Source organism: Athene noctua, chromosome 1, assembly GCF_965140245.1.
Source record: "Athene noctua chromosome 1, bAthNoc1.hap1.1, whole genome shotgun sequence".
Lineage (NCBI taxonomy): Eukaryota > Metazoa > Chordata > Aves > Strigiformes > Strigidae > Athene > Athene noctua.
In genome coordinates, this window is record NC_134037.1 from 133452835 (window position 1) to 133479646 (window position 26812).

Here is a 26812-nt window from a genome sequence, read left to right on the forward strand (position 1 = left end):
TGCAGTGTGAAGAACAACAAGCACTGAAAGGTTGACAAGCTTTTAAGACATCTGACCGAATCTGCTCCCCATTTTCTTATAGGTGGCTCAAGTGTTTGAGAATAGGCTGGTTGAATGGGAAGTGTCTCTGCCTTTTATTATATTTGCTTGTATTAGTTATTTAACATCTATGTTTGATTGTAATTAATAATAGCAGAGAAGTTTAAGAGGTTTCAAAGTGGATGATGTATTGATCTAATTGTGCCTGTATTGTTTCTTCTTCAGCAGACCTTATTCTTCAAGACAATTCAAGGTGACGTTAGGAGAGAATTCCATATATGCCCTTAATTTATACTTTTGGGTTCCTAATTTTCAAATAAACCGAAAGTAATGAATCCAGTGTGTTGCCTTGCAAATGTGCCTGGGATCAAGGATTTGTTTTATCACAGGCTGAACTCTGATGTTCAGTTTCAGGTTGCATGTGGTATCTATGTTTAGTGCCTAGATAGAAACTGAGAAGTTCAGGTGCAACCTCCAGTACAAAAAGAAGACTTAGCCACATTTTCAGCATTTCAGCAGAGGCAATTGCTGATAGTATTTCTCTGTCACTTTTTTCTCCCCTCATAATTTCAATCATTTTCTTTTTGTATCACATGCCACACAAATTCCTACCCTCAGCACATTAACCATTACCGTCTGCATTTTCACATGGATCTTCTCACAGTGATGTTGGTAAAGCCAGAAATAGATTGATGAAGACCTCAAGCACCAGAAAATCTTGCTGAAAGGAAGTTTTTCTCCTTAAGTAGGGAAGGAGTTTTGAATGAAAGTCTGACAAACTGTATGTCTTCCCTTTCCAGCTCCCACAGACAAAATATCAATCTCACACTGTGTTACCTTTAACCCTTCAGAGTAATTTACATCTTGTCTGCACTTATGTGACAGGAAAGTGGGGGATCTGTGGCACATTCATGGGGCAGGTCTATAGGAAATGTATTATGCTTATGTATAAGCTAAACGACTCATTTAAGAACAGCCAGTTCCTTTGTGGAAGGTAGAAATTCCTTGTGGGTAGGGAGGTACACCCTTCCTCAGCTGATGAGATCTGTTTGTTGACATACAGTCGAGAGCAACTCTTTAATTTGATGGCACCTTAATTTAATAGTTTGTGTGACATTCTGCTCTTAATTACCCATAATAGGATTTGGAATACATTATCGCATGGGGAAATTTCCAAGGCTTCCTCCGAGAGACATTGAGACAGCTTGGGAGGGTGTTTGCAGCGAGGAGGGATATTAATGGAATGAGTGAGTGGAAAAATTAAGGTGAAAGGTGGAAGACGCGGTAGAGTGACACTGCTGGGAGCAGCTCATGTGGATTTTCTCTGCGGAGTGTAAAGACACCCACCCTACACCCCCCCCCCCCCCCCACACACACACACTCTGCGCTAGGCCGGGGCTGCCAAGGCGCGGCTCTAATTCGGGGGGATGGGGTGGGTGTCCTCTGTACGCCTGAGGTGTCCCAGGGGGACGGGAAGGGCCAGAAGCCGCTTCCTCACAGAAAAACCAAGAGGGAGCCGCAGGCACCCGCGATACCCGCCCGCGTGGAGGGGCCGGCGGCGAGTGGACGAGGCGGGACACACCCCCCCGACAGCGGGATTCAGCGCGGAGGGCGGCGGTGGCCTGGGGTGCCCCGAGGGGAGGCGCGGGCGGGCGCGGCGGGAAGAGCCGTTTGCCGCGTTCCTCCGGCAACTGCGGGTGGGCGGGGGCGCCCGCGGCCCGCTCGAACGTCCGCCGCGTCGCCGCGTCCGCCCGCCCCTGCGGCGGCACCGGCCATGTCGCTGCTGCGCGGGCCGCGGCCCCGCGCCGCCGGCAGGAAGGGCCCCAGGAAGCCGGCGGCGGTTAAGCGGGACTGGGACGTAAGTGCTTCCCCGTCCCCGGTGCCGAGCCGGGCCCCGGGCCTGCTCCGGGCTCTTCCCGCTCCTCCTGTGGCTGGTGGGCGGGGGACAGGCGGACCGCGCTGTGGCCTCTCACCGGGCTGGGGGGAACCTCTGCAGGTCACCGTCCTGTGGGGGGGGCTGGCGGTTGGAGAGAGAGCACCCGGTTTGCGTGGGGGTTCGGGCGGGGAAGTGCGTGTGCGTGGCGTGGACGTCACCCCTCTCGCTTCCTGGGTGCCGCCTGAGGGGAGGCCCGCGGCCGGCAGCCCGCGCCTGGGGCGGCAGAGTTGATAGGAGCAGCGGTTCTGCCCATCGCCGGCCTCGCTGAGAGTGGAATGCTTCGCGGCGCCGAGAAAACGCACCGTTGTGTCGCTTTGTGCTCAATACATGGTCATTGAGAGGGGTTTTTTTTTAGATGAAACTTGGAAAAAATTCAGTTCGTCCTCATTTCTGGCTTTTGACGTGTTCTCTGGTTCCTGTTCGCAGAGCACCGTCCAGGATTTGACAGTCCACCGCGCAACTTCTGAGGATATTGTAAGTTCAATAGCAATCACTACTCCTTCTCTGTACCAAGGAGATTTGGCTGGTTATCCAACATAAGTGTTTACCATACTTATGGGGGTATTTTCTGCCAGTGTTTAATCTCCCTTTTTAAGCTTATGAAAATACTGGCTCTTCAGTGTTAGTTCTTTGGTTATGATACCATGCAGCCTCAGCTCTGGCAGTTGGTGTTTTTCAGTTTTCTGTTTCCATTGGGAAGCAGCAGCAGTAGCTTGTATTACAATAAAGTGTATACCAGCATAGAAACATAAATTAAAAACTCAAGTGCGGTAATTGAAGTTAAGTCTCATCTCTGCTGGAAGGACTGAAAGACAGGGTTTATTGTAGGATTCTCTGTAATGCTGAGGATACTCCATTTTCATTTAAACAACATCATTTCTTAATACTGAATGACCTTTTCATCGCAAAATACATTAATTCCACTTCATTTTCCTTGCTAGCACTGATTACCAGGATGGAATATATAGTATGAGCTGTTGTTGCTTATAAATTTTGACAGGTTAGTCAGGATAGATGGGCACAACAGCAGGAAGAGACTTGGTTCTGTAAATGGTTGGCTTGATATCCTCCAGACGCTGTAGCAAGCACCTCACAGATTTGTTTAATTCGTATTTAAACTGAATATATATATATATATATCATTGTTATAAGAGAAGAGAGTATCGTTGGTGATTGACATTAGTGTTAAATCAGGAAAATGCATTATGTCTTCCTATATTACAGGTGGTAGTGTTTGGTTTTTTCCTCCCTTAACAGCTGAGAAAACTCTTATTGAGTCAGTGGTGTAGGGCAGATGGAAACTGAGACTTTTCCCATTCACCTTTGACACCACTTTAAATTTGGCTGCTATTTTTGGCCTTCTACACTTCTGGATGTTTGTGAGGCTGTCATTGGTACTGCCATGAAGTTAACCTAAATAGTATTCAGCACATGAATGATAAAATCAAGAAGAGCCTGTTAGCATTACTCTGCAAGTTTTGCTTTAGATTGTCCATTTTGAAATGGTTTCTTTCATGTTTACATAGCTGCGTCGCCATGAAATACACAAATCAAAAAACAAAGCACTGGCGCATCTGGAACTACAAGAGAAGGCACTGAAAAGAAAATGGAAGAAGCAAAAACAACTGACTGCTGATTCCTTGGAGAAAAGGAAATTGATTCTGATGCGTGAGGTGAGAGCTAAATCTGCGCTTTCAGCCTGCTGCAGATGATTTGCAGTATTAGTGGAAACTACTCTTGCACATAGGTCAACATTTGCTTCTCTTCTTGGATAATTTGACTTCATATATCCGTGCGCTCTCCCTCCCCTACGTGCTGTGTGCATGCAGTTGTTAGAATAGGCTGTATAACATATTAACTGATCTGTGCAGTTGTGCCCTCTGTAATTCTGCGGGTCTTTTTGTGTCTGAACGGGAACTGTTCACAGAGTTAAACTGTATGTTGTGAAAAGGAGGTGTATTCTTTGTGTTTTTACTGCTGTCTTGCCTTCTCTCTGTCTAGTAATTTTCTTTAATGAAAATATGAACATTTCTCTTCCTGGGAGGGACATCCTTATCTGTGATTGCTTATTTAAACAGGGAAAATGCAGAATCATAGGGGCTGAAAGGCTGAGGCAAGAAATAGATAAGGAAGAGTTTGTCTGGAAGGAAAATTGACACAACAGAGGTTGAGGAGCTATTGGCTGCTAGCAGACAAGCTTGTCATCTGGGGATCAAAAAGCTTGTTCTGTGCATTCTGAAGCACTCTGAAAAGATACTGTTTAATTTGCTTTTGAATATATTAGCAGTTAGCTTAGCTAACAGAGATAGTAGCTGTCACTGTCTGAAGGACTTCAGTGGTAGACATCCTTTTGTTTCACATGGTAGGCAACTTCTTGCTGTGTGTCAAGAAAACTAACAGTCATTAGCTTTCAGACTTCATCAGCGCTTGGACAAACTGAGAATTGTTCTTGTCTGTAAGGAATGATGATGAACAATGTTCACCTAGCAGTTAAAGTCAACATGATTTAATAGTCCTGTAAATGTGCAGTGGATTAACCGTCACAGACTTCTAATCTCTTTTGTCTTTTGTAAATATTCAGAAGTAGTTTTCTGATCTCTGAGAACATTCAAGCATAGAGAGAAATGAAAATACGTAGAATTGAAGATCACCTTCTAGGTTCCTATTTGACAACTATTTCTCTGCACTCACAGCAGAATTTTTGTGTTGTTAATATTGAGGCTTGATTAGCACAAACCTGTAATTTTGACCTTTGTTATTTTCATAACATTTCTGCCATGTGCATTTTAGTGGAGTATTCAAAAAAAGCTGTGGACTTTTATACAAATTTCCTTAATATAGCCAGCTAGTTTCAATAAGACTGCCTTGCAGAAATAAATTATGTATCGCAAAGGTAGATTAGACACCAGCTCTAAGATTTGGTTGGATTACCTATTATGTGACTAAGTTATTAGCACATATGAAACTCATAATCAGGAAACAGTCTTCTGTATTTATTGCCATTTCTAATGACAATTCACAAATTTCAGTTCCTCCTGAGTGGCTTTCCCTGTCATATTTAAGAGATGACTTTATTCAACATACCCTGTGTCTACTTCTGAATTAAAGGAATGATGCTTTCAGATAGGAAGACAAAAGGAGATGATGCCAGGCAAGATAAAAGCCCATCTGGCTGTTGCTGTTTGAAATGCTGGCATCTCCTTGTGTGTAGAGAAAAGAACAGATGGAGGAGAGTCACCATTTTCACCTGTCCCTAGCTTAAATCTTGTTATAATTGCTGGGTCCTGTTCTTCAGAGTCACTGGGAAGACTCTTCCATCTGTGTCTCCCAGTACAGCACAACCACTATGGATTGTCTCCTCGTCTCTCTTATCTTGGTGACCTTTTTTCCTTAATTACTGCTGTGAGAGTGTAGCTTCCTAAGCCCCTTGAATCCTACTAAACTGCAAAAGATTCAGACAAAAACTGGGAATATGCTGCTACTAGTGTCTTTTTTTCTTGTCGTTGTGTGTTGAAGAGAGCAAAAGTTATAAAATGGATGTGCAAAATTTTTATCTTTTGGGGATTAGTGTGCCTAAAAATCTGAATGAAAAAATGAGTTTGTCTGTAATTGTGGATTGTGAATGTGTAGGCACCACACTCATTGGTCCTATAACAACTTGTTTTTAAAATAACATTAGTGTATTGCACTGAGGAGTAGGTGGTGAGTGGGTTACCAAGGAGGTTTTAGGATTAGTCCCATTTAATTATCTGTAGTTACAATCTGAAACAGGAGGGAAAATGAATTTTAATGAAAATCATAGGTGATACTAAACTGGGACAAAGTACAGCACTCAGTGAATTTGTCAAGGCTATGTAAGTAGGCCTAGAGGGGTTAGAAGCTGATATCACTTTGTTTTCTGCTGATCACAAGCAAATGTGAGCTAATTGCCTTGGGAGCAATGCTCTAAAAATGTTTGTAACATGTTCAGCAGGAGGATATAGCTTAGGAACCTGCTGATGCTGAAAGTGATCATGCAAAGGTGAAATCAAACTGATCAGGATAATTTTTCTCTGATTAAACGCATCATTTTAGTTTTAATTGCATTAGAGAAATCATGTTTTGGGACAGGTGAAGTTGTTTTTTTTTTTCCTTCTGCAGATCTGGCATGACTGTTTAAAAACCTACATCAGGTGGCTAAATGGAAAGACTACATTTAGTATCAAGTGTAAAAACTGAATAGTGATTTGGTAAAGTAAATATGTAAGATGATTGAAAGATGAATATTCACTAATTTGCTAAATAGGTTATGAGAAGTGTAGTATAATGCAGTGTAATTCAGGCTCAAAAGACTGGAAAGACATGGAAGCTAGGTATATGGGGAAACTTCTTGACATAACAAAGCATAGTAAAATGGGAGGTGGGGGGAAAAACAGTGAAATGCCACTGACTAGAATTTTTTGAATGAGGCTGAATATAAACCAGCAAACTTACCCGTGGACACTGAAACACTGACAGAAACAGCATATAGTGGTCTGAAACTGCTGCAAATCAGTCCCTCGTGATTCTTGGGGGAGCAAAAATTGTCACTCGGTTCTCAGATTTTGAGCAGGAGGACATACATGAGCCTTTCTTGTTTGTGGGATCTTCTAAAGTACTTGCAGTCTCTCTGGCTTGATTTGCTTAACCACCATGAAGTGAAGGTCACTTACAAATCAGGTTTCTTCTCAGGTGTTTACGAATAACTCCCTTCTTCCCAGGTTGTGGGATGTAATTCTACTAGTTTGCCATTTCCAACCTTTGTGAATGAACCCATGAGTCCGTGGGGAGTTTTGAATCGTGTTCTGCCCACAGTGCCATGTTCACAGTCAGCTGCTTTTGGTTCACAGTAGCTGAATGCCTCTTGCTTTGACTCCAAGACCTCCATCCTTAGGAGGCAGCTGTTATGGTGCTGGTCTTAAAATACTGGGGGAGAGAAATCTTGAATACAGAACCTGTGCCTTGTGAGAAATGTGTGGAGATCACCAAAACGTCTTCTGATGCCAGATGTAGTTGGCTGTGCTTGTGTTGTTTGTAACTTTTTTGGTGGTAGGTGGCTTAATTTTTAGGCAGGATTTTCAACAGTCAAGGCTGAATGAAACAAGTCGGCTTGAAGTGATTTGGATCTAATCAAACAGTGCAGGTTTTGGGTGTCTGTCATGTAGGTAAGTGTTCTTTGAGCCGACAACATTGAGATCAAATGATTCGAGGATGCATACTGATTTTGTTTAATTGCCAGATACTTGTCTTCGTTTTGATGTCCATAAACACCCAGCTTCTTGTTTGTGTCAGGCTGGGAGTAGGAGAAGGGAGTGAGAAGATTGGCTCTACAGAGAAGTCAGTGCTGATGAGGGCCTCAGAAGTAATAACTGTTTAATTTTTCAGAAAAACAAGGTGAATTCTATTCACTCAAAATGAAGCATGCTTTTTCTGATCTATCTTAATTAAGATCTAATTGCACAGTACCAACTTGGCAAACGTTGTCTTGTTCTCTTGCTGTTTAGAAGAACAATACCAAAAAAACAAAGGAAAAAAATTAGTCTGCTCAGTATTACATATTTTCTTATATGCTATACTTTCAGATTCTGTCTGATCAATACCATTTGCAAGATGTATTGGAACGATCTGATCGGGTTATGGCTGTGGCAAAAGACTTGCTTGGGGATGCTCCTCGCACGCGAACAGGTAGACCATCTCATTTATATGTGGTAATACAGTTAAGACTATCCTCACTTTTCATAATTAGCCTCGCTTTGAAAGTATTCTTTTTGAATATTCATTACCTAACATAGTAGGATTGATCCTGTTTGCGTTAGATGAAACACAGATGAGGATAACATCTCCTGTGGCAGGGGAGAGCAACTCGTGGCTGGTTATTCTACTGGAATGGATTCTATGGAATATTCTATTCCACTGTGGAATTTTGGATCACTTACTGTGAAACACCTCTACACTCACCATTTCCACAGCCAAGCTACTGGCCTATACAGAGCACCAGTTTGAGCCACCATAGCAGTTCTCATTCTCATTGCTACATGGGGCTGACGGCTTGCTCTTGGATATTGTTGAAGATTTACCAGCAATTCGTGAACAAGGCTTTTCCTTTTCTTACTCTGGTTTGTGGGTTGTTATACTGCTGGAAGGCAGGACTGGCTACTTGCATGTGAAATCTTAAACTTAGGTTCTCTTCTCTGTAGGCTGCCATTCTCTTTTGCTTATAATGACTGTTTCATCCTACATGCTTCTGCACAAGTGTATTTACACAAGTGAGAGGGACAAAAGCCTGGTACATGGCTGAATGTGTTAAGATAGCTCTGTAGTTGGCCTTTGGCTGTTGTTTAAAGCGACGTACATCCCTGTGACCCTTTTTGTGCAAAGTACGGGAACTTGCTTTTTGGTACAAAGTCCTGTGACAAAGTCCTACAGATTGAGCCCTCTTGTGTTCTTCCCTGTTTTGTCTGATTCCTCCAGGTTTCCCTAATGTAACAATGGCTCCTAACCGTGACTTAGAATCATCCCAAGGATCCATTGTACAAAAATGTGATCCTCCCACTCAGCTTTCCATCCTTAGTGAATCTGTTGCGGATGCCCAGGTAATTTATGTTCTGTTCCATGCATGTCCTGTGGCTTTTTTTGTTTGCACAATGTAAGACTATTCAAAGGTTTCCAAGCAGACCTAAACCTGTCCTTTGTGGATGGTATACCAAATTATGAATATACATAGAAAATAGTGTTAAATGGAGGTGAATTTGTTTTGTGAAACTCTGGGAATCGTGATTTTTTTTTTTTTTTTTTTTTGACTTCTTAACCTTTGAATACGAGAAACAAACATGTCTCATAGAAGCCCTCTCATATTACCATTCTTTGCCTTTTAAATTCTGCAATTATCAGCAAGAGAACAAAGTAACTGCGGACTAAGAAAACAACTCTTGTGTCACTTACCTAATTGCTACAAATTGAAATATGCCTCTGATTTTCTAATAATGTCTGCATATATGGGGACATAGCCAGTCGGGCTCCAGCTTATTTCTGATGGCAAACATGTAAATGTACCCCAGTTAACTCCAGAGCCTTGATTACAAGTTTATCCTACAAGTTTAACTTTCAATACTTCATGTTTACAATTATCTAGATTTGTTTTAAAAGTTTTAAAAGTGTTTAGATTTGTTTAAAATTTCATTTGGATTGCCTTTGTGTTTTGTTTTCGTAACGTAAGTTGTACCAGAAATGGTCACTGTGGCTTGAGAACAGGCATATGACATTCCTGGAAAGCAGCTCACTGAAGGCCAAAAGGGGTGTAGGAGTGGAAGTGATGGTGTCATATTCTCATGGTTCTCTAATCCTTTTTCCTTGAATTGCAGTACTGCTCTTTCATGTATTTCAATGTGGTATTTGTTTTTTGTTTTTTTTTATGTGGAGAGTTAACTGTAGCATCTTTGTAAGCTGTACTGGATGCATGCTGCAGGATAGGCTTAATTTTTTAAAATAAATGTGTACTGATAGTTTTATGCTGAGCTTCTGTGAGATTTTCTTTTCCTTGTGTGTCTGTAACAATCATAGATAAAGGCTATCTGGTGAGGCCTACTCAGAAGCACAGAAACCTGATTGTTTGAGGAACCCTCATTTCAAATTTAATTGCTTAAGTTTTGCTACAAATGTGGTACATAGGATTGTATTTTGTTCTGGTCATATTTTACCCATAGAATATAAATTTACTTTTGCAGATCTCATTACAAGATTGTTTAGCATGTAATGTCAAATGGCTGAAATTTTAGAAATGCTATAATTTAGCTTGCTTTTTTCCATCTTCTGCCTACTATATATCCATGTTTCTTTTGGTACAGTCTTTTTAAAGCTTTTTTTATCCTACAGTGTTTGTGGTCCTTTTTATTTCATGTAAATCATCCAAATAAAATATTAGATATTGAACTAATCACTTGCTGTGTTATTTTCAGAGACAGTTACCAGTATCATTATTTCTTGGGTACTAAATTCCCCCAAAACTCTTTCCACAGAGGTTTGTGGTTTTCTTTCTTTTTAAAAAAAAAATTGTTTTGGGGGTAGAGACTGAAACAAATGGTTTTGTTTTTTTCTGGAAACAATTTCAGGAAATTGATCTCTTAACTTCTTCCTGAAGACTAACTGAAATTGCTCTGAAGTCCCTTTTGTTTTCTTTGTTGTCTCCTAAAAAGACTCTTAAGGAAGTGGAAGAGGAAGCGTTGTCAATCTATCAATCAGAAGATGGACACCACGACTCTCTGAATTTCAAATCCAGCGTCAGTTCTGACAGGTCAGTACAAATATATCCATTCAGGATTTTATATTCTTAACGGTGGAAATAGATGGAGTTAAAAGGGTGTTGCATGGGAATAGTCAAGTTACCTTTTCTGTTCCCCCCCCCTTCCTCCTTTCCTGACCTCATAGTTCTAGGGAAACCCCTTGTTGTAACATTCAGACTGGGTATCAGTGTGAGCAGGGAACTCACCTGAGCAGTTACAGATATTTTAAAAAGCTCTTTCTAGGTTGTACAGATAATCTAGAATCATGCTACTATCCTATTGCAATTCACTGTACACTTGTTTTGAATGTAGACTGCTTCGACTATTGAGAGAAGAAAATTCCTTGGTGAATTCTCTGTTTTGGGCTGAAAAGGATATGAGAAAAACTGCCTCATCACAGGAATCAAATGTGCCTTTGACTCCAACAACTGTTTCTCCATCGCTGGATCAGTCAGGTTGGATTTGCCAAATCACAGCCTCTCGAGGGTTGTTAGGCTGTTCAGAGGATCCTGTCTGGAATCCCTTTTCTGGGGAAGAATGAGAGATTAAGACATGCTAATTTGGCTCAGATGAGTTTCCAGACTAAAAAGCCAGCTCTTTGAATAAAATTACTTTATAACATATTGCTATTAAGAACATAGCCAAAATATTTCATGTGTGTATTTTTTGCTTTGTTTTGTGCTTAAATCAGCCCTCAATGCTACCAATGTAGTCAAGAGAATCCATTCAAGACTTCAGAGTGAAGATGATGAAGAGACTGTAGACTCCACTTACACCATGAGACAAGTGCTGAACCCGAACTCAAGGAAACAAAAGCAAATTGCAGCAAAAAGTTTAGTACTTCTAAAAATAACACACCTCTCTGACCAAGGTTCTTAATATCATAAGAAAATGTAGGTTGAAAGAGATCTTTGGAAGTTGTTGCAAGGCTGACTCCAGAGTCTGATAAAGGGGCCAGATGAGTCTTGAGCGTCTCTAAAGATGGGGATTCCACAGCCCCTTGTGTAGTGTATTCCCCTGTATTCTGTACATTCATTGGTGTAGGAAAGTCCATAGGAATCCAGGAACTGTAAATACGACCCTTTGACACTACCTGTTACCTTTCTAGCCATGGAGTTCTCTCCTGTGCAGCGCTCTTCTGTTTCTGATAGAGCTTTCTATTCTGTGCTGCACAGATTTATGATGCATTTCAGTCCCTGTATTCTACACACATTTTTAGGTGGGGACTGATGTCAGATGCAAACTGTAATGTGAAAGGATTGTTGTAGAAGAGTTGCTCACTAAATCTGAGACCTGAAAGCAGTTGATATTTTTCTGGCTGTTCACTGGAAACTGTCCCCATGCTTTTAACTGAGAAGGAGGAAAGTATAAAAATAGTGTAAACAATATGTAAGATAAAAGCACCAAACAAAAGATACTTGAGAGGTACTAATGTGGTGGCAGAAAATGTGTGTTTTGATGAAAAATAACTGGGGACTATCTTTGATGGTCCATTTCAGCTCAAGGCAAGAGAGGGCCTCTCATTTGATATATGTTCAGTAAACAACATAATTTCATTGATACTGCAAAGCTTTTTATACAAGATGAAATTCCAGTGATACTTTCTCCCCCTTAGTGAAAAGAAAACAAACTGCACAGAACTCTGCAAGGCAGTGGAGAGATGATTCTCCAGCTAATTCAATCCCCATTGACCTTCAGAGGGACAACAAATCCAGCCTAGATGTTCTCAACCGCATGATACATGAAGTGGAGCGTGAATTGGAGGAATATGAGCAATGTACAGGTCGTGAGGTTCAAAAAACTGTGAGAAGTGAAGGCCTCACCGGATTTACCTTGTCACTGGTGAACGCTCTCTGTCGTTTGATGCGCTACCTCAAAGAGGTGAGACTTTGAATTGCTTCTTGTAGAGTGAATGAAAAAGGGTATAAAGTTACTTTACAGAGGTGAACTTTGGTCTTTCCTGGCTCCTGATCAGTTTACTTTGAAGTCTGATTATCATTGCTTATTATTTGGATTGCATGCAGTCAGGAGTTAAACCTTTTAGCTTGATAGAAATGGATATCCCTAACAAAGGAGTTGACTGCAATGAAAGTATCTCAGTAACTATCAGCAGAAAATACCAGTTGAAATGGTTTTAAATTTGTTATTTAAATATGTTCAGAGTTGTAGCAGAGTATTCACTACAGCCTTGTTTATAAATTCTTTTTCTTCCTTTGCCTCTCAAAGACGATGCTGCTGTCACTAAAGCAGTGGAACCAAATCCCTAATTTTCTTTGAGGGACTCCTTAGCTAGCTTTTTCTATCCATAGAAGCAACTTCACCTTAAGCAAGAATGTCCTGAAGTGTTCACTATAGCAGTGCACAGTTGGAGATCAGTGGAATTCCATAAAGAAGACTACTTGTATGCAGTGTAGAACTTAATTTCAAAAAAAGACAGAAAAAGCAAAAAAAGAAGTGTGTTTTATTTCATCTCTAACACAAAGCTATTCAAGATGAGGCAGTAGCTGACAATTTAATTGGGCCTGTGTGAAGAACCGGATGATGACAATTCCTGCACTCTTAATAGATGTAGCAGAATGTTATTTAAATCCCAGTGCTCCATTTTATAGCAAAGGCAATAGATTCCTAATGAATATGGAACTGTCCTATTTTGGTTACTTTTCAGAGTGTATAATAATTGGGGGGAAAAAAACACCTTATTTTAAAATTAGATTTTTTTTTTCATCTGTATATATAACAACTTATTTCTTGTATTGCCCTGTATTTTATCTGTGTGGAATTTACTCTTAAGACCTCTTTTGGGAGCAAATGATAAATAATCAATTCAAGAGTGAAAAGCCACAACCATCTGAAGATGGACTTTGGCTGAGGAGATCTTATGTCTTAGAAGTTAAAAATGCTTGTTCTCTGAAGTTCTAATACCAAAGCAGGGTATTAAATTTGGGGTTTTTTGCAGTTATGAGGAAGGATCTTCTGGACTTCCAGTAGAATGCTTTCCATTTATTAGGAAAACATCAATTTAATAGCATCAAATTAATGTTATAAATATAATTGTAATTATAGCCCTGTTTAGGTTGTCTTTAATTAGTTTTCCACAGAAATGAGTTATTCTTGACGTGCGACTTCCTCCAAAACTACTTCAGATTTTCTTTGTAATTTTTTTTTTCTTTTGTAGTTGCTACTTTCTCTTTTTGAAACATTCAGTGTATTTTAAGAGCTTTTATCCTGTACATGCAGAAGGCCAAGGAGTCTGAGTGTTAAGGGAAACTACTGATTTTGAAAGATGTATGCTGAGTCTTACTTGTATTCCCAGTTTTTACTGAGCACCTCTGTGATGTTGTTTCTACTTTATTAGATGTATTGATTGTTGCTTGGAGAATTGTCTGCAACTTTTTTAGATTTATTTCCCAAATTCATGAGCAGAAAAGTCGGTCAAGCCACAGTGTGGTTAGTCCTATTCAGAGTTGCTCGAGATAGTGTGCATCCATAATCTTCACTGACTTTTCCCCTTTTCATGGAGCTTTAATTACAATTAGAATTTGAGAATTCACTGGGAGGAAGCAAAACTTGTCTGAGTATTTCCTAAAACCTGGTTCCTGTGATGCTAGGAATAAATCAGGTGCTAGTGTGCACCATCTGTCTTGCCTAGTGAGGAGAGGTAGCAAAGTTCCTATGCCTGAATTATAGCTGGCAGTACATTTCAAGAAAGTGACTTTGCAGTAGATATTTTAAAAGCCTCTGACTTCAGGTAAACAGTGACTCTTCAAGAGGTTCTGAAACTTCTAGAAAAATTTCCTTCCTCTTTTGGGGAGGAAAAAAATATTTTCCAGCTTTGCTACAGAAAATCTGAATGCGGAAGAATTCAGTCAAGAATGTTGCTTAATTTATTCTCGAAATTATATATCAAAAGTAGGAAGAGAAACTTGAATTACTGAATCTTTAATGAAAGTTATATTAGTAAATGATAAAAAATCAACTCCTACAAGAAGAAGGTAGTGAATATAGAAGAGGCTAGAGAGAAGGGGAAGAAGAAATTTCCAAAATGTTTGCCAAGCTGTACAGAATTCTTAAAGGGAGGTGGGTGAACCTGACTTGGTTCCTAAATGAATTTCAATGTCATCTGCCAAATGTTAGAATTTTTTTTTTTCCCCCATTCTGCTAAGTATTCTGTTTCTTTGCCAGACTCATAGGGCAAAAAATTAGAGGATATGTTTACTTCTTTAATCTGTGTCGCTCTGTTCTCTCTCTTTGCTTCTGCATATTCTGATGCAGAGTTAAAACAAAGTTTATGAGGTTAGAGGTCGGCCTGGCAGTGGACTGAAATGAAGGTACGGCCTTCAGGGTATATCAGACACAAATCCTACCTCACAGCAGGAGTGGATCTATACAGCTATTAACCCTGACAGTTTCTCCATACATAAATGTAAGATACATAGCTGCTTGGAAGCTTTTCCTCCAAGCCTAGGTTAACGCTGTGTAGGATGAGTAGATACAATAGCTCATCCAGATGATCTAAGGCATTAATAGACATCATCACTGTTACCAGGGTTAAAGTTCTTATTTTGTGATGTCCTTGGTTTCTAAAAAGATAGGACTGTATACATTTTTTTTATTTCCTATTTTCTGTGCCAGCCTGCTTCACTTGGATCAATACAGAAAAGCTGTTCTCTCTAGGTGGGAGAGAACCACAAAATGGATGGCTTGTCTCTGATATGCTTGAAGGAGGTATATCTGCCTGTCTTTGTGTCTAGTGACAGTATCTGTGGTTTATTCTCAAAATTATTTATTTATTCATTCACTTTATGTGGCTGCAGAGCTGTTGTGTCTTAACACTTCTTCCTCGGTGGTTTTTCGCTTCTGGTCCTGACATCAGCAGAAAATAATCTTATGGTATGTTATGGGCAGCTCATGCTTTCATTTTGTCTGTGCAGCAGAAAAGTGTACCCCAGGTGCTTTTCAGGATCTCTTGTGTTTTGGAGATGGGATTTATTTCTCTTATTCAGGGATTCCTGTGGGTAAATGCAGGCAGCTATATGGGGAAGGGCTCCATCTGCTAATTCTGACGTATTTATGTGACTTTGTAGCCTCTGCTCTTTCAGCTATGATGGTCCAAAAAGCAGAAGTCGCGTTCCATTCACCCATTAAGAGGTGGAAGGGACTGTTGTATCTTATTCAGGAAGCCTGGCTACTGCAGTGGTCTATCTTAAAATAATGGATTGATAATTTTTTGAGGGCGAGAGGTTCAACAGTAAGGTCTTTTGCGTCATGCCCGGGTAGGTCACTTAACAAAGAAGCCTTTTTGTTTTCTTTTAAAAAAAGCAAACTAAATGAAAGCACCTTTTTTTCTCTCTGAGGGAAAACAGTAGAAAGCAACTATTTTCTCCTTTATTTAGTCTGATTTGTCTTCATTAATGAATTAAGGAAACCAAAGAATAGGTACAAGTAGCATAGTATACTGACAAGCATCAGCACACTTGGAGTTAACTTGATTCAGTGACTTGCAAAACAGTATCTCTGCAGAGAGACAATGCATGTAGTTACAGCCTGTAGAAGCTGTAAGGGCAGAAGAACAGGGATGTGTAGGATTCCCTACCGGGTTGGAGGGTAACAAAGAAGGAACAGTGAGCTAGCTGCCTGATAGTTCTCAGGCTCTGAAAATTGGATTTTGCCGTGAAAGAAATGAAGTCAATTTAGCAAAAGGGGTAAGAGCTTTTATGGTATGATGTGATACAGACCTGTTCTGTTTCCAAATAGGAATCTGTATTGGTTATGGTAGGTGTTTAACTTTTTCTCTCTCTTTAGAGTGAAATGCAGCTGCGTGAGAAAGAGGTGATGAGACAGCAGCATGAGGAGATGTTGAATGAACACAGAGAGCTGATTGATGCTCTGACTGCGGAAATACTTCTAGTGAGGGAAGAAAACACTACTATACAGGTACTGAGTCCCCGTTCCCCTCAGGGTGACGTGTTAGAGTATTGAATTGTGTTGCAAATGTGTGCTGAGATGAATTATCATATGTTCAGGAGATTTTAACAGTAAACAGGAGGAAAATTATAAGATTGAAGGACAAACCTGAGAATGATAATAGCAGGCCTGGGGATGGGGGGAAGGATTGTTTTCAAAGTCAACATTTTGTCTTCCTGTGTGATATTTAACTTTAAAGCCTGATAAAATGCTAGTTCTATTAAACTGAGCTTTACTTTATCAATCTAAAGGTTAATCAGCCCTCCACGCTTCTATACTGTTAACACTACTGGAGCAACAAGGTAGACTAGATAAAATACTACATTTTTATTTTTCAGTTTGCAGTGGAGGTATATTTGCTCAATGGGAAACAATAAAGCTGTATTGGAAAGGAAATGGGTGATGAGTTAGGAAAGGGAAAAACAAAGAATTTCTTTCAGGCAGGAGAGAAAGTAAATGAGATACCAATATTTAATATCTTATTAAAATCCTACAAATTCATGGAGTGGTTTTAAGAGACCATATTTCTTCTCAGAGCTGCCTGTGCTATATAATGTAATTCCTGTTGCTAGAATACACATTTCTGTATCTTCTGTTTCTCTTTCATCCTTTAGAAGAAGCTTCAGCAATACATGATGGTAACAGACGAACAGCTGATCTCTCTCACAGAGGCATTTAAAGGTCTCCCTTTGGTAGAATCTGGAAAAGAGCAAAGTCCAAATCATTTTGGAATTGCAAACAAAGGTCCAGTGAACAGCCAAGGTGTGTGAATGCCGGTGTGAAGGATAAAATGGAAGTTGTGGCTAGTTTATCCCTGTAGTGGAAAATTTGGTATTTAATAGGCCTCTATTTGAATAAATACCTCTTGTGTGAGCATGAATCTCACTTCTGGAAATTCATATGCCATGGGTTCTGTTGTGAGCCCAAGCAGTTTGCTACTCGTTATTTTTTAATATTATGGCTTGTATTCCATCCCCACTGCCATCCTTCTGTCTGGATCAGGACTTCAAGATTAACCTTCTAGCCAAGTCCTGAGCTTGAGTTTTAAGTAATATAATATATATTTTTCCAAGGGCAGTGGTGGAGTCCCCATCCCTGGAGGGTTTTAAGAATCGAGTTGACACAGCGCTGAGGGATTTGGTGGAGTTGAGAATGGTCAGTGTGAGGTTAATGGTTGGACTGGATGATCTTCAAGGTCTTTTCCAACCGAGATGATTCTGTGATCCTATATTTAAACAAAAAAGGGGGAGGGGAGTAGCCATCACCCATTAACATGGCTTACAAAATCAGGTTTATTCTGAGGGTCCTAAAAAAACCCCCAAACAGCTGAATCAGGGTCCCACTTCTCTGTCACCGAGGCAGCCTGACAGTACGAGATTGGTTCTTCCATAAGACACTGGAGGTCGCTGCTGACCAGAAAAAGCAGCTGCTGAGGCCTGTTCACTAACCAGGCAGAAGCTTGTGTTTGTGACTTTGTATCAGAGGTGAATGACCAGTTGAGTGATACATAACAGACGCAGGCTAAGTTACCCAGTAGCAGTGATGGCCAGACTAACCATACATGATTCACATTGTACTTTTTAAATTCTTTCACGATGGAGTTTTTTTCCCAGCTGTCTTACACAATTGGTTGCTTAAATGCGTTAGTTTTGCTCTCAAGATTAGTAACTCCTAGTGAATCCCAAGGTTCCTTGGAGCTATTTGTATTCCTTAAAATGTTGCTTTTGTGAACATTTTTGCAGTTGAAAATTTTCTTCCCGACTGTTTCTGTGGGATTCTCAGGAAGAAACCACGTATCAGAACCCTTTTTTGTGATTTACCCAGGCTTTGTAAAAGCAAACAAAAAAATCCTACACAAAAATATAAAATGCAGACAATCAGAAAAGCACCCCCCAAAAAAACAAACCAAAGCAAACCTTCCTATATAACAAGTCTGCAAGACTAGAATTTCCAAATAATTTTTCCTTATTGGTCTCCTCAAGAAAAGGCATCTTCCTGAGAGGAAAGCTTCCTGAAATTACAAAAATATTTTTTTCTCCTCTTTCAGAAGGAGGTATCTCGTACCCTTAAGGCATCTGACTGGATGTGAAACATTTGAGATAACTTACTCATGGTTTCTGTGCTAAAACTCACTAACATAGGACTTTTCTGGAGAGTGAGGAGTGGGGGCAATATTGTAGTAACATCCAGCATGCAAGGAGAATACTTTGGAAATGCAGTTCCGTACAGTCAGTACAACAAAAGGATGTTTCTCCTTTCTTGACACAGTCTTTGAATAGTGAGTGGCAGGTTTTACTCAGTAGTGTGAACCACAAGTAGTATCTTATGTGAAGAGCCTCCTCTGGCTCTTTGCCTTTGAAGGGTGCTTTTTGGGTCATGCATTTTGGGATCAGGTATGTTCTACTTAATTTTCCACTAATTTTTCTTTTGGGAATAAATATCCCGAACAAAGTTGTGAAGAGAGAATTCAGAGATAGCACTGATGGAACAGTGGATGTAAGCATGTTAAAATTACTGTGGTCCCACAGCTGGCTACAACTTTGATTTCAAGCTATTCATTTTGTGCCTCCCTGTTATGTGCAAAAGAGATGCCAACATAGACACAAGGTAGTTGTAGTTAAATACAGAAGAATAACTTTTTCTTTTACTGAAGAGATGTCTGATTGAATTAAGTCATAAAAGATCATCAGAGAGCTCAAAAAATATGAATTGTTTTCCACTCCACTGTTGTTGCCATCAAATTGATAATATAGGGTCATTAGGACAAGTGCATCTGTCTGCTTTTCTCAAGAGAATATTAACCACATGCAGCAAACTGTAATACCTATTACTCACAAGTCACATGTCTTAAAGTCTTCTGCATGGGCTCCAAAGAGATCTGTTACTAGTATCCTGAAACTGTGGGACTACATATAAGAGTTCTTCTTGCTCTTAAGATCAGTAAAAATTACACTCCAGTGAAGGAGTTCTGTACCTGGGGATCAGAAGGAAGTTGGCAGTGTGTGGGGACCATATTCTAGCTTGTCTTTTCAAATACCTGAACATAGAAGTTATTATTGAGAATTTTCCCTAAAGCTTTTTTTTTTTCTTTTTTAAATTCTATCTCTGCTTTTTCTTTCTTTAGAAGAACCTGATTTGAGCTATTTTGAGCCTAGGGCTGGTGCAGACAACAGGGAAGGTATGCTGAAATTCCCACAGGAAGAACTTCCTTTCAAGTTTCTGCAGAGGTCAGGTGCTTCAGGTGGTGCCGGAGCTGGCAGAAGCTTGCCATCTCACGTCTTCCAGCCAGCTGTGCTGTTGTCACCTCCCCGGCAGAAAAGCAGTAGGGAGCTGTCTCCTCTCCAAAACGGTGAGATCTCTCTGGCTGTAGTAGACTTGAGAGTCTGTGTAGTGCTTTCCTGTTTCAATCTTGCACTTTTCTGTGGAAAATTTCTAATCTGTATGCTTAGACACATCGGCCCTATAGCTGGAATATCCTGCTTTTGCACCCAGATATGTATTTCTTTCTATGCCTGTTGTTAGATTTCCTTTAGACTTTGTCACCTGCATTCTCCATCTACTCTCTGCAGTCCTGTTGGTGGCAATCCAGACTGGCATTTTTACTTTATATTGGTTATGATTGTCACTTGTGTATGATTTTCTGCAGCTCTTTGTTGCATACAGCATGTCATCTCAGATTTCCAAAAGCTTTTCTAAAAAAAAGCTTTTCAGTTTTTCTAAAAGCTTTGGGAGCAGGTTTCTTTTGGGTTTCATTTAATACACAGGAAGTGGCTGAAGAAGTTTTGGGTGAAATTAGGTGGTGCCAGATTACCAGATTAACTCAGTCTTGTGTCAGTATCAGGAGTTTTAGAGGTCAGCTCAATTCTGATTATTTTGAGGAGGAACACTGATCAGGGGTTATTAGGGAAGGTATTTCTCGTTTAACCTTAATGAGGTGAGCAGAGTGGAGGCCCCTTTGTGACTCTCAGAATTAGCTGTTTGCTCCTGCATCTGTTACTGTAACCACAAGCATCTTACTCCATGTCCTGGGCCCCTGTAACCCGCTTGTTGTTAAGGTGGATAATTATGTCTATGGCTAGCTCGATGCTTGCTGGCACGAAGTAGGGCACAGCAGTGGGGTTTGTGCCTTCCCCTCTCCTTCCCCCCCCCCCCCCCCTTTCAGCTGTGTCGCTCTGCAAGTCTTTTCTGTCAGAAGAATAACCCAGAAGTCCTTTTGATTTTTAAGGAGTTGACAGGGCAATTGGAAGTTTATATCTAGTTCAGCCTTTTGGTAGACTGCTGTGCTGTGAGGAGGCACATAATAAATCAGGAGGTGGTGAACTAAAGGTAGTGTTCTGCAAAGAGCAACATATGGTTTCAGCCCTGTTGAGAACTCTCAGATGTTGTCCGTCATTTGAAACAAGCATATAAAACTATTCCTAGACTTCACTATGGTTTAGCTAAGTGAGAAATGTATTACTAATCTTTTAAGACTGTTAAGGATGCTAAATGGCTCAGCAAATGTTAAACTTTTTGACTGTTTCTTTATGAAAAATGATTCATAAACCAGATTTGTATGTAAATTTTTAAATGTCATGCTCTGCTTAAGAGGCAAAAGCTGAAGCTTGGGAAGGAATGGCCTATTTGGTATATAAAGCATAGAAAATCCGGTTTTACTCACAAAATCCAATTTGGATTTAACATGTAGCAGCTGCCAGTGCTGTAATGTATTTGGTCATGTGTGTGTGGTGTGTTATCTGTTTGCTAATGATGACCACCTAACTGCTTTTGTTGGCCAGAGTGCTTCCCCTTTTCTAGGGGCTGAGTAAATAGCTAGTTTATTATTATGCCAAAAGTCTTGTATTATTTTATTATTCTAGAAGTTTTGTTACCAACCCAGTATAAATTCCAGTTTATTATGTAAAACTTGCAGTTTATTATGCAAGGTAACTGGATTTTGGAAAGTGGAGGGCTAACTGAGAAGTGTGGTTTGATCTATCAGCTATGGAACTCAAAACAATTTATATTCTCTCTGAGTTTTCCTTCAATCTCTCATTAAATAATTTAAATGTAAGACTGTTTGCAATAGGAAATGTTAAACTTGGTGAGTTTTTGCAGCAGGATCTTGCACAGAGTGATTTTGAATATAACACCATTCAGGCTAGATGACAATTCGAGTTCCTGCTGGATTATTACTAGCCTGATGCAGTAAGGTCACTGTTAGTTTCCTGGATGAGGATCACATGACTCTTCCCTTACTGTTCCTTTATTTCTTGTTTATAGCATTTACAGCTGTTTCTCAGTCTCCTGAAAACACTGAAAGAGAACCGTGCAAGGAAAGGAGCTTACCTTCCTCCCTGAGAACACAGAGTGCAGCTGACAAAAACTGTCTCATCTCTCAAAGGCAACCAGTTCCTCCTGCAGACAAAGAATTGGAGAGTTCCCATGAGAAAATCGGTCAATCCTGTCCAGGGGATGCTAGAAAAAACAGCACAGCTGAAGAGGTATTTCAGAATGGTGACCTGCTGGGACAGATAGCTGAGCTCACACGCCAGAATTCTCTAATTAAAGCTCAACTGAGCAAATTCAAAGGCTTCTCTGAAGACACAAGTGACTGCCTACATCAGCCAGACCCAATACCAAATGCAAATCCTAGTCTAGACTCTTCACAAGAACAGGTGAGAATTTAACAGAAAAGGAAGGCTGGATTCCCCTTTCTGCTGATCTGTTTTCCCATAGCTTACTGATAAGACTGTTTCTTTCCTGTTGTCAGTTGTTTTGCTACTCTCTTCCTTAAAACAAATATTTTTTCATTCATTTGCTTGGAGAGTTGTGATTTTTATCATTCCCTAAGGAGCTCACCAGTAGTTTCACCAACTGGACCTATGTTGCATATGAGTGCTGAAAAGCATGCAGCACATTTAGAAGTATAGGATAAGATCATGCTTCAGAGAGAGGTGTGACTGCAACACGGTTAGGTATACCTTTTGTGGTTTGGATGGTATTAACAGCGAAAGCACTGCACCAACTCCCAGATTCTTGTCAAGCTTGTAAAATACACATTTTGTATATTTAAAATACACATTTAAATCCATGCCATAACATCTGTTCTGCTACTGTGACCCAAAACCGCATGAGATTAAAGTTAGTGTGGGTACATCTCTTGCACATACTTGATTTTAGTGTATATACTAGTTGAGTCTGTCTTGTCAGTCCTGCTGGGTGGTGAAAATCCCCAGACCTTTGGGAAAGAGAGAATTTAAATGGTTCAATTCACATATAAAACCTTTAATCTGCAACTAAGCAGCTGTTCAGTGGCAACCCAGTGAGTGGAGTTAACATCACAGAAATGCCTAATCCCTGCCCTTGCTACTGTCTTTACTTTTGTTCCATCCCAGTAGCTGAGTTACTTTCAATTAACGATCATAAAGATTTTAAATTTCCTTATGTAAATGCAGGCTGAGAGCGTTGTTGCTTTCCACACTGCGCTGTGTTGTGTAATATTTAATTGCACAAGATGATGCAGACTTTTTTTAAAGTGTTGTTTTTGTGGAAGCAATTATTGGAGGGGGAGGGGAAGGGGTCAAAGTGGATGAAAACCTGGTTTAACAATGAGTTCCAGGATACTTCTGCTAGAAATCTGCTTTTGCTTCCCTACACTATCCTGAATATGTGTCTCTGATTAAATATTTTCTTAATTATGGTTAATTACTGGATGGTTGAGGGTTTTCTTTTTTCTTCCTAATGGTGCAGACAATAGCTGGTTTTTCCTATTTGTGGGAAGACCAATTTAAAATGTTATGTTTAGTCAATTAAGGACCTAGATACAGGACAGTGAAAGGGACAAAATCAGTTTTTTCACATGAGATTCTATATAATTATGTTTACTTTCGGTTTGAAAATTAGATGCATAGAAGTACTTGAAATCCATTGCATGCTCTCCCTGAAGGTGCAAATTACGAGTTTTTAATTGGAAGTAATTATTCAAGTAGACTCATCTTGTGGTATCGAAGAGCTTGGAGGAAAGAATAGCAGAGCTGAATCGCCAGAGTACAGAAGCACGTGATAAACTGTTGCAGCTAATAGACCAGCAGAAATTAGCTGCTGCTGATACGGTCCCTCCGATGATATCTCCTGGTCTGCCCCAATCGCTAAATTATACTGGTAAGTACTGAGCTTCAGGAGAAACAAAAACTAGTAAGACAATGTTTTTCCCCTTTTGGGAGGGATTATCTGATTGGATCAGCGGTTGTGGTCAGCAGTAACCTTGCTGTTAATGACTGTGTGGTACAAACACTCCTTACTTTAGAGAGCTAAAAATATATCAGCTGAACTTCTCCTGAAGTTAGTTTCTTAGCAATTAGTCTTCTGTAAATATCATGCGTCATGGTAAAGTTGTTCTTTGCTATGTCCTTGTCTGCAGAAGTCTCTGATGGGCAGAACTGGGCTTTTTAATCAGTCCTTTCTGCTGGAGAACCTTCTATAAAAAGACCAAGTATTTACATCAGGCTTCTAGAAATCACGGCAGAGTGGTTATCCAGTTCTCAACCATGTTTTAGTTCTTGGTCTTTTGGGTGCTCCTTCCATCAGACTATCTTGCTGAGTTAGTGCCAGTGCTGATAGAAAGAAGTAACTGGAGCTTCCAGTCATCTGAAGTGGTAAATTAGCAAAGGTGGTATTCTTGCTGATTCAAGATTCATAGATTAGTTGCCATGTGTAACTATAAACAAAAATACTTTCCAGCAGGTGAGGGCTGCTTTACCTTTTCATGGAGTCATTGCAATTACAGGCAGGACTGCACGTGAGCATGTACACGTGCTCTGTCCAGGACACCCAGCCTTTCCCCCTTACTAAACCACAGAGGATGTATGAAGGGAAGGACTTGAGGGGGAGAGGAAGCAGGGGGAGGAGAGACCGTGTGTGTGTGTGTATGCGTGCAGGTGCATATGCAGTGACTCATGCAACAGGATCATGACGCTTTTCAACACTTGTCACATAAATTCAGCACAATAAGTAAAATCTTAAAGAAAGGAAGTAGAGAAATGAGAAGTCTCTAAGCCTCTGATGGCCAAAACCCAGAAAGTTTATCCATGGAAGAATCATTTTGTATCTATGCCCATTGTCCATAGTTACTCTAAGTATCTTTCAATATCTGTTGTTTTCAGAGAGTGGGTGTGGGGTTGATGTTTAGCCTGATATTTTATGTCTGCTCTATATGTTCTGTGTAACAGTGAAGAGTTATGTGATGCCCCTCAAAAAATGGGAAAACAAAATGAATCTTGGGAAATATTTGTGTTCTCATCTGAATCAAGTTATTCTTTATTATCTAGAAAATGCAAGGAGGACAGTTGAAGTGTCTATTCCCATGGCAGTTGCTATGGACAGCTCCAAAGAAGATAGTGTTTCTCCTGCCAGTATGACCAGCATAAGAAGGTAAAAGTTAATCCTTTACTATTTCATGTTTGTAGTGTCTTGACTGCCCGTGCGGTAGAACTTGAACACAAAGGAAAAATTGCCATGTTTTTCTTTTGGTTTCACAGACTTTCCCTGACTTCATCACACTCAATTCTGGAAATGGGACAAAAGTCCAGTAGCTTTTTTACAACTTCCGTTGTTTGTATTTAAAATACCTGCAGTGTGACATAAGACAGATGACATGGGTTGTTGAAGAATATTGATGAGAGATCCTAACTCAGGATCTGAGACCTAATTCTAGTAGTCACTTCCATTTTTCAGTTTTTCAATCTCCTTTTGAATGTTAACAGGTCTGTAGGAGACTCTAGCAAACCTTGTTCGCCCTTAAGTGCCACATCAGAAAGTGTGAAATTAACTCCTGTCAGCCAAAGGCAAAAGGTAAGACTGGAAAATCTTCAGCCAAAAAGTTTGATTGAAGTGTCATATAAGGAAAAAGCAAGACAGATAAAGAAGGGGAGAGAGCTCTGTCCTGCCTTAAATTAACGAAGGCTAATAGTAATTGATTTCTGGCAGTTTGGATTCTGAACAGTTTTTAAGGGGAGACCTGAGTGCTACTGACATTAGTGGTTTGCTGCCACAGCGCTGTTATTTACAAGTGAATAATCTTGTAACTACATTTTCTGCTGTGGCATCTATATGCGTTAGAATTGGGAACCTGTGGCATCTTTCACTGGTGACTCCAGAGAATTTCAGATAATTGTTATGAGGTACTGGTAGAGCCACATATAAGAGGCAAGCAAGCTCTTACCTAGCCACTGCAGAAGTCAAGTTGCTGAAGGATAAATAAATCCAAATGCAAAATAAAATCCCAGTCTAGATTTCTGATTCCTTGGGTGCAAAGAGAAGAGTAGACTACAGCAAGATGCTTTCATGGGGGACTCCAGGCAGTCTGGAAACCAGTCATAGATCTGTTTATGTGCTTGAAAGCAACCATGAGGAGATATTAATACTGTTTTTCCTGATGTCCAGAAGAACCTAAATTAGGAGGGATAAAATACTGTCTCCCTGTCCTGACAGTGAAGTATACATTCCCAAAGGGGAAGTTTGGAATACTTAAGGTAGATGTGACATAAACTGTCTAAAGGAGGTGGCATGACTCCCTCCATGGTGCTGATAGCAGACAATTGCCACGTATCAGTGAACTGATATGTAGCAATCCTACACAAAGCATCACTAACTAGCAAGCCTGTGGGAGATTTATGATAAATGAATCTCAACCGGTTTCTTCTTTTGCAGGTGGAAAAGCAAAAAGAAGAAGGCTGGTTTGCATTGTCAATGCACATTGTGTAAAGGAAGCTGCACTCAAGACCTATATTTTTTTTAAAGGTTTTTTTATGATCCACAATTAGATCACAGTAGTCCCCCTCTCCAGATGTACAGTTCAACTCTGAAATGCTTTCATGTCCGTGCCATTAGCATAAAAAGGTCCATATGCTTGTTGTGTCATACAGAATACTATAGGAAGCCCTGGGAATGAGTTTCTGAACTGGACATGCTGCTCTGACATTTCGCCTTTTCACCAAATATATCTTTCACAAGATTGTAAACTCAGGCTACTGTAGCATTGATATCTGTGTTGGATATGATAAATTCAGGAGGTTTTAGACATTGTGTATGAAACTTTCTGGAGCACGTATTCGCACAAGATATGGGAATGAAAAAATCAAGAAAAAAGTGGGATGAGGGAATGTACCTATGTTCGAAAGCAACCTGGAGCTTAGGAAGCCAGTCTATTCCTGCTGGATAAGAATTTGCATCAGAAATAATTTGTTTCTTCTATGGCTTATGGTGGCTTCCAAAAGTTGTGTTTTCTGTGCAGTTACTATGTCAGGGATTACATCTGGACTTGAGGATTGATTTTGAAAAATCTCATTTAATATTTTTATAGTAAATATAAAGTGACTGTTTGAAGTTGAAATCAGAATCTCTATTTGCTATGTACTAAAGTATGCTCTCTGATACAATAGAAAACTGGGATATGAGTACAATTGTAATGTTATTTTGTTATGTGTGTATACAATGCTCTAATGACCATGGTTTTATATTGGTTTTATTTGACTTTTTAAAGTAGCCATGATTTTATTACTAACATTTAACAATAAAATCTAGGACTGTGAGGAAA

The 26812-nt window shown here is 40.0% G+C and overlaps 1 protein-coding gene across 3 annotated transcripts; it reads left to right on the top strand.

The window, feature by feature from the left end:
• The first annotated feature begins 1766 nt into the window (after window positions 1–1766).
• SPICE1 (spindle and centriole associated protein 1) lies at window positions 1767–26812 on the top strand. Of its 3 annotated transcripts, none has more exons than XM_074896953.1 (17): window positions 1767–1897; window positions 2402–2449; window positions 3502–3648; window positions 7576–7678; window positions 8465–8586; window positions 10186–10283; window positions 10585–10727; window positions 10964–11143; window positions 11888–12153; window positions 16075–16206; window positions 16851–16998; window positions 19361–19585; window positions 21499–21893; window positions 23208–23379; window positions 24546–24648; window positions 24981–25068; window positions 25927–26812. In XM_074896953.1, exons 1-17 carry the CDS (start codon window positions 1814–1816, stop codon window positions 25978–25980), a joined length of 2508 nt encoding a protein of 835 aa, XP_074753054.1. In that variant the 5' UTR covers window positions 1767–1813; the 3' UTR covers window positions 25981–26812. The 3 variants fall into 3 exon arrangements, with proteins under 3 accessions (XP_074753054.1, XP_074753064.1, XP_074753074.1); XM_074896963.1 differs by having other exon boundaries at window positions 10964–11104; XM_074896973.1 differs by lacking the exon at window positions 10964–11143.

Bases quoted from the DNA above. Each gene is read 5' to 3' on its own strand.
- SPICE1 (XM_074896953.1), top strand. From the start codon at position 1,814: ATGTCGCTGCTGCGCGGGCCGCGGCCCCGCGCCGCCGGCAGGAAGGGC. The intron at 7,679-8,464 runs GTAGACCATCTC...TGATTCCTCCAG, and splicing joins TGCTCCTCGCACGCGAACAG to GTTTCCCTAATGTAACAATG. The intron at 19,586-21,498 runs GTGAGATCTCTC...TCTTGTTTATAG, and splicing joins GCTGTCTCCTCTCCAAAACG to CATTTACAGCTGTTTCTCAG.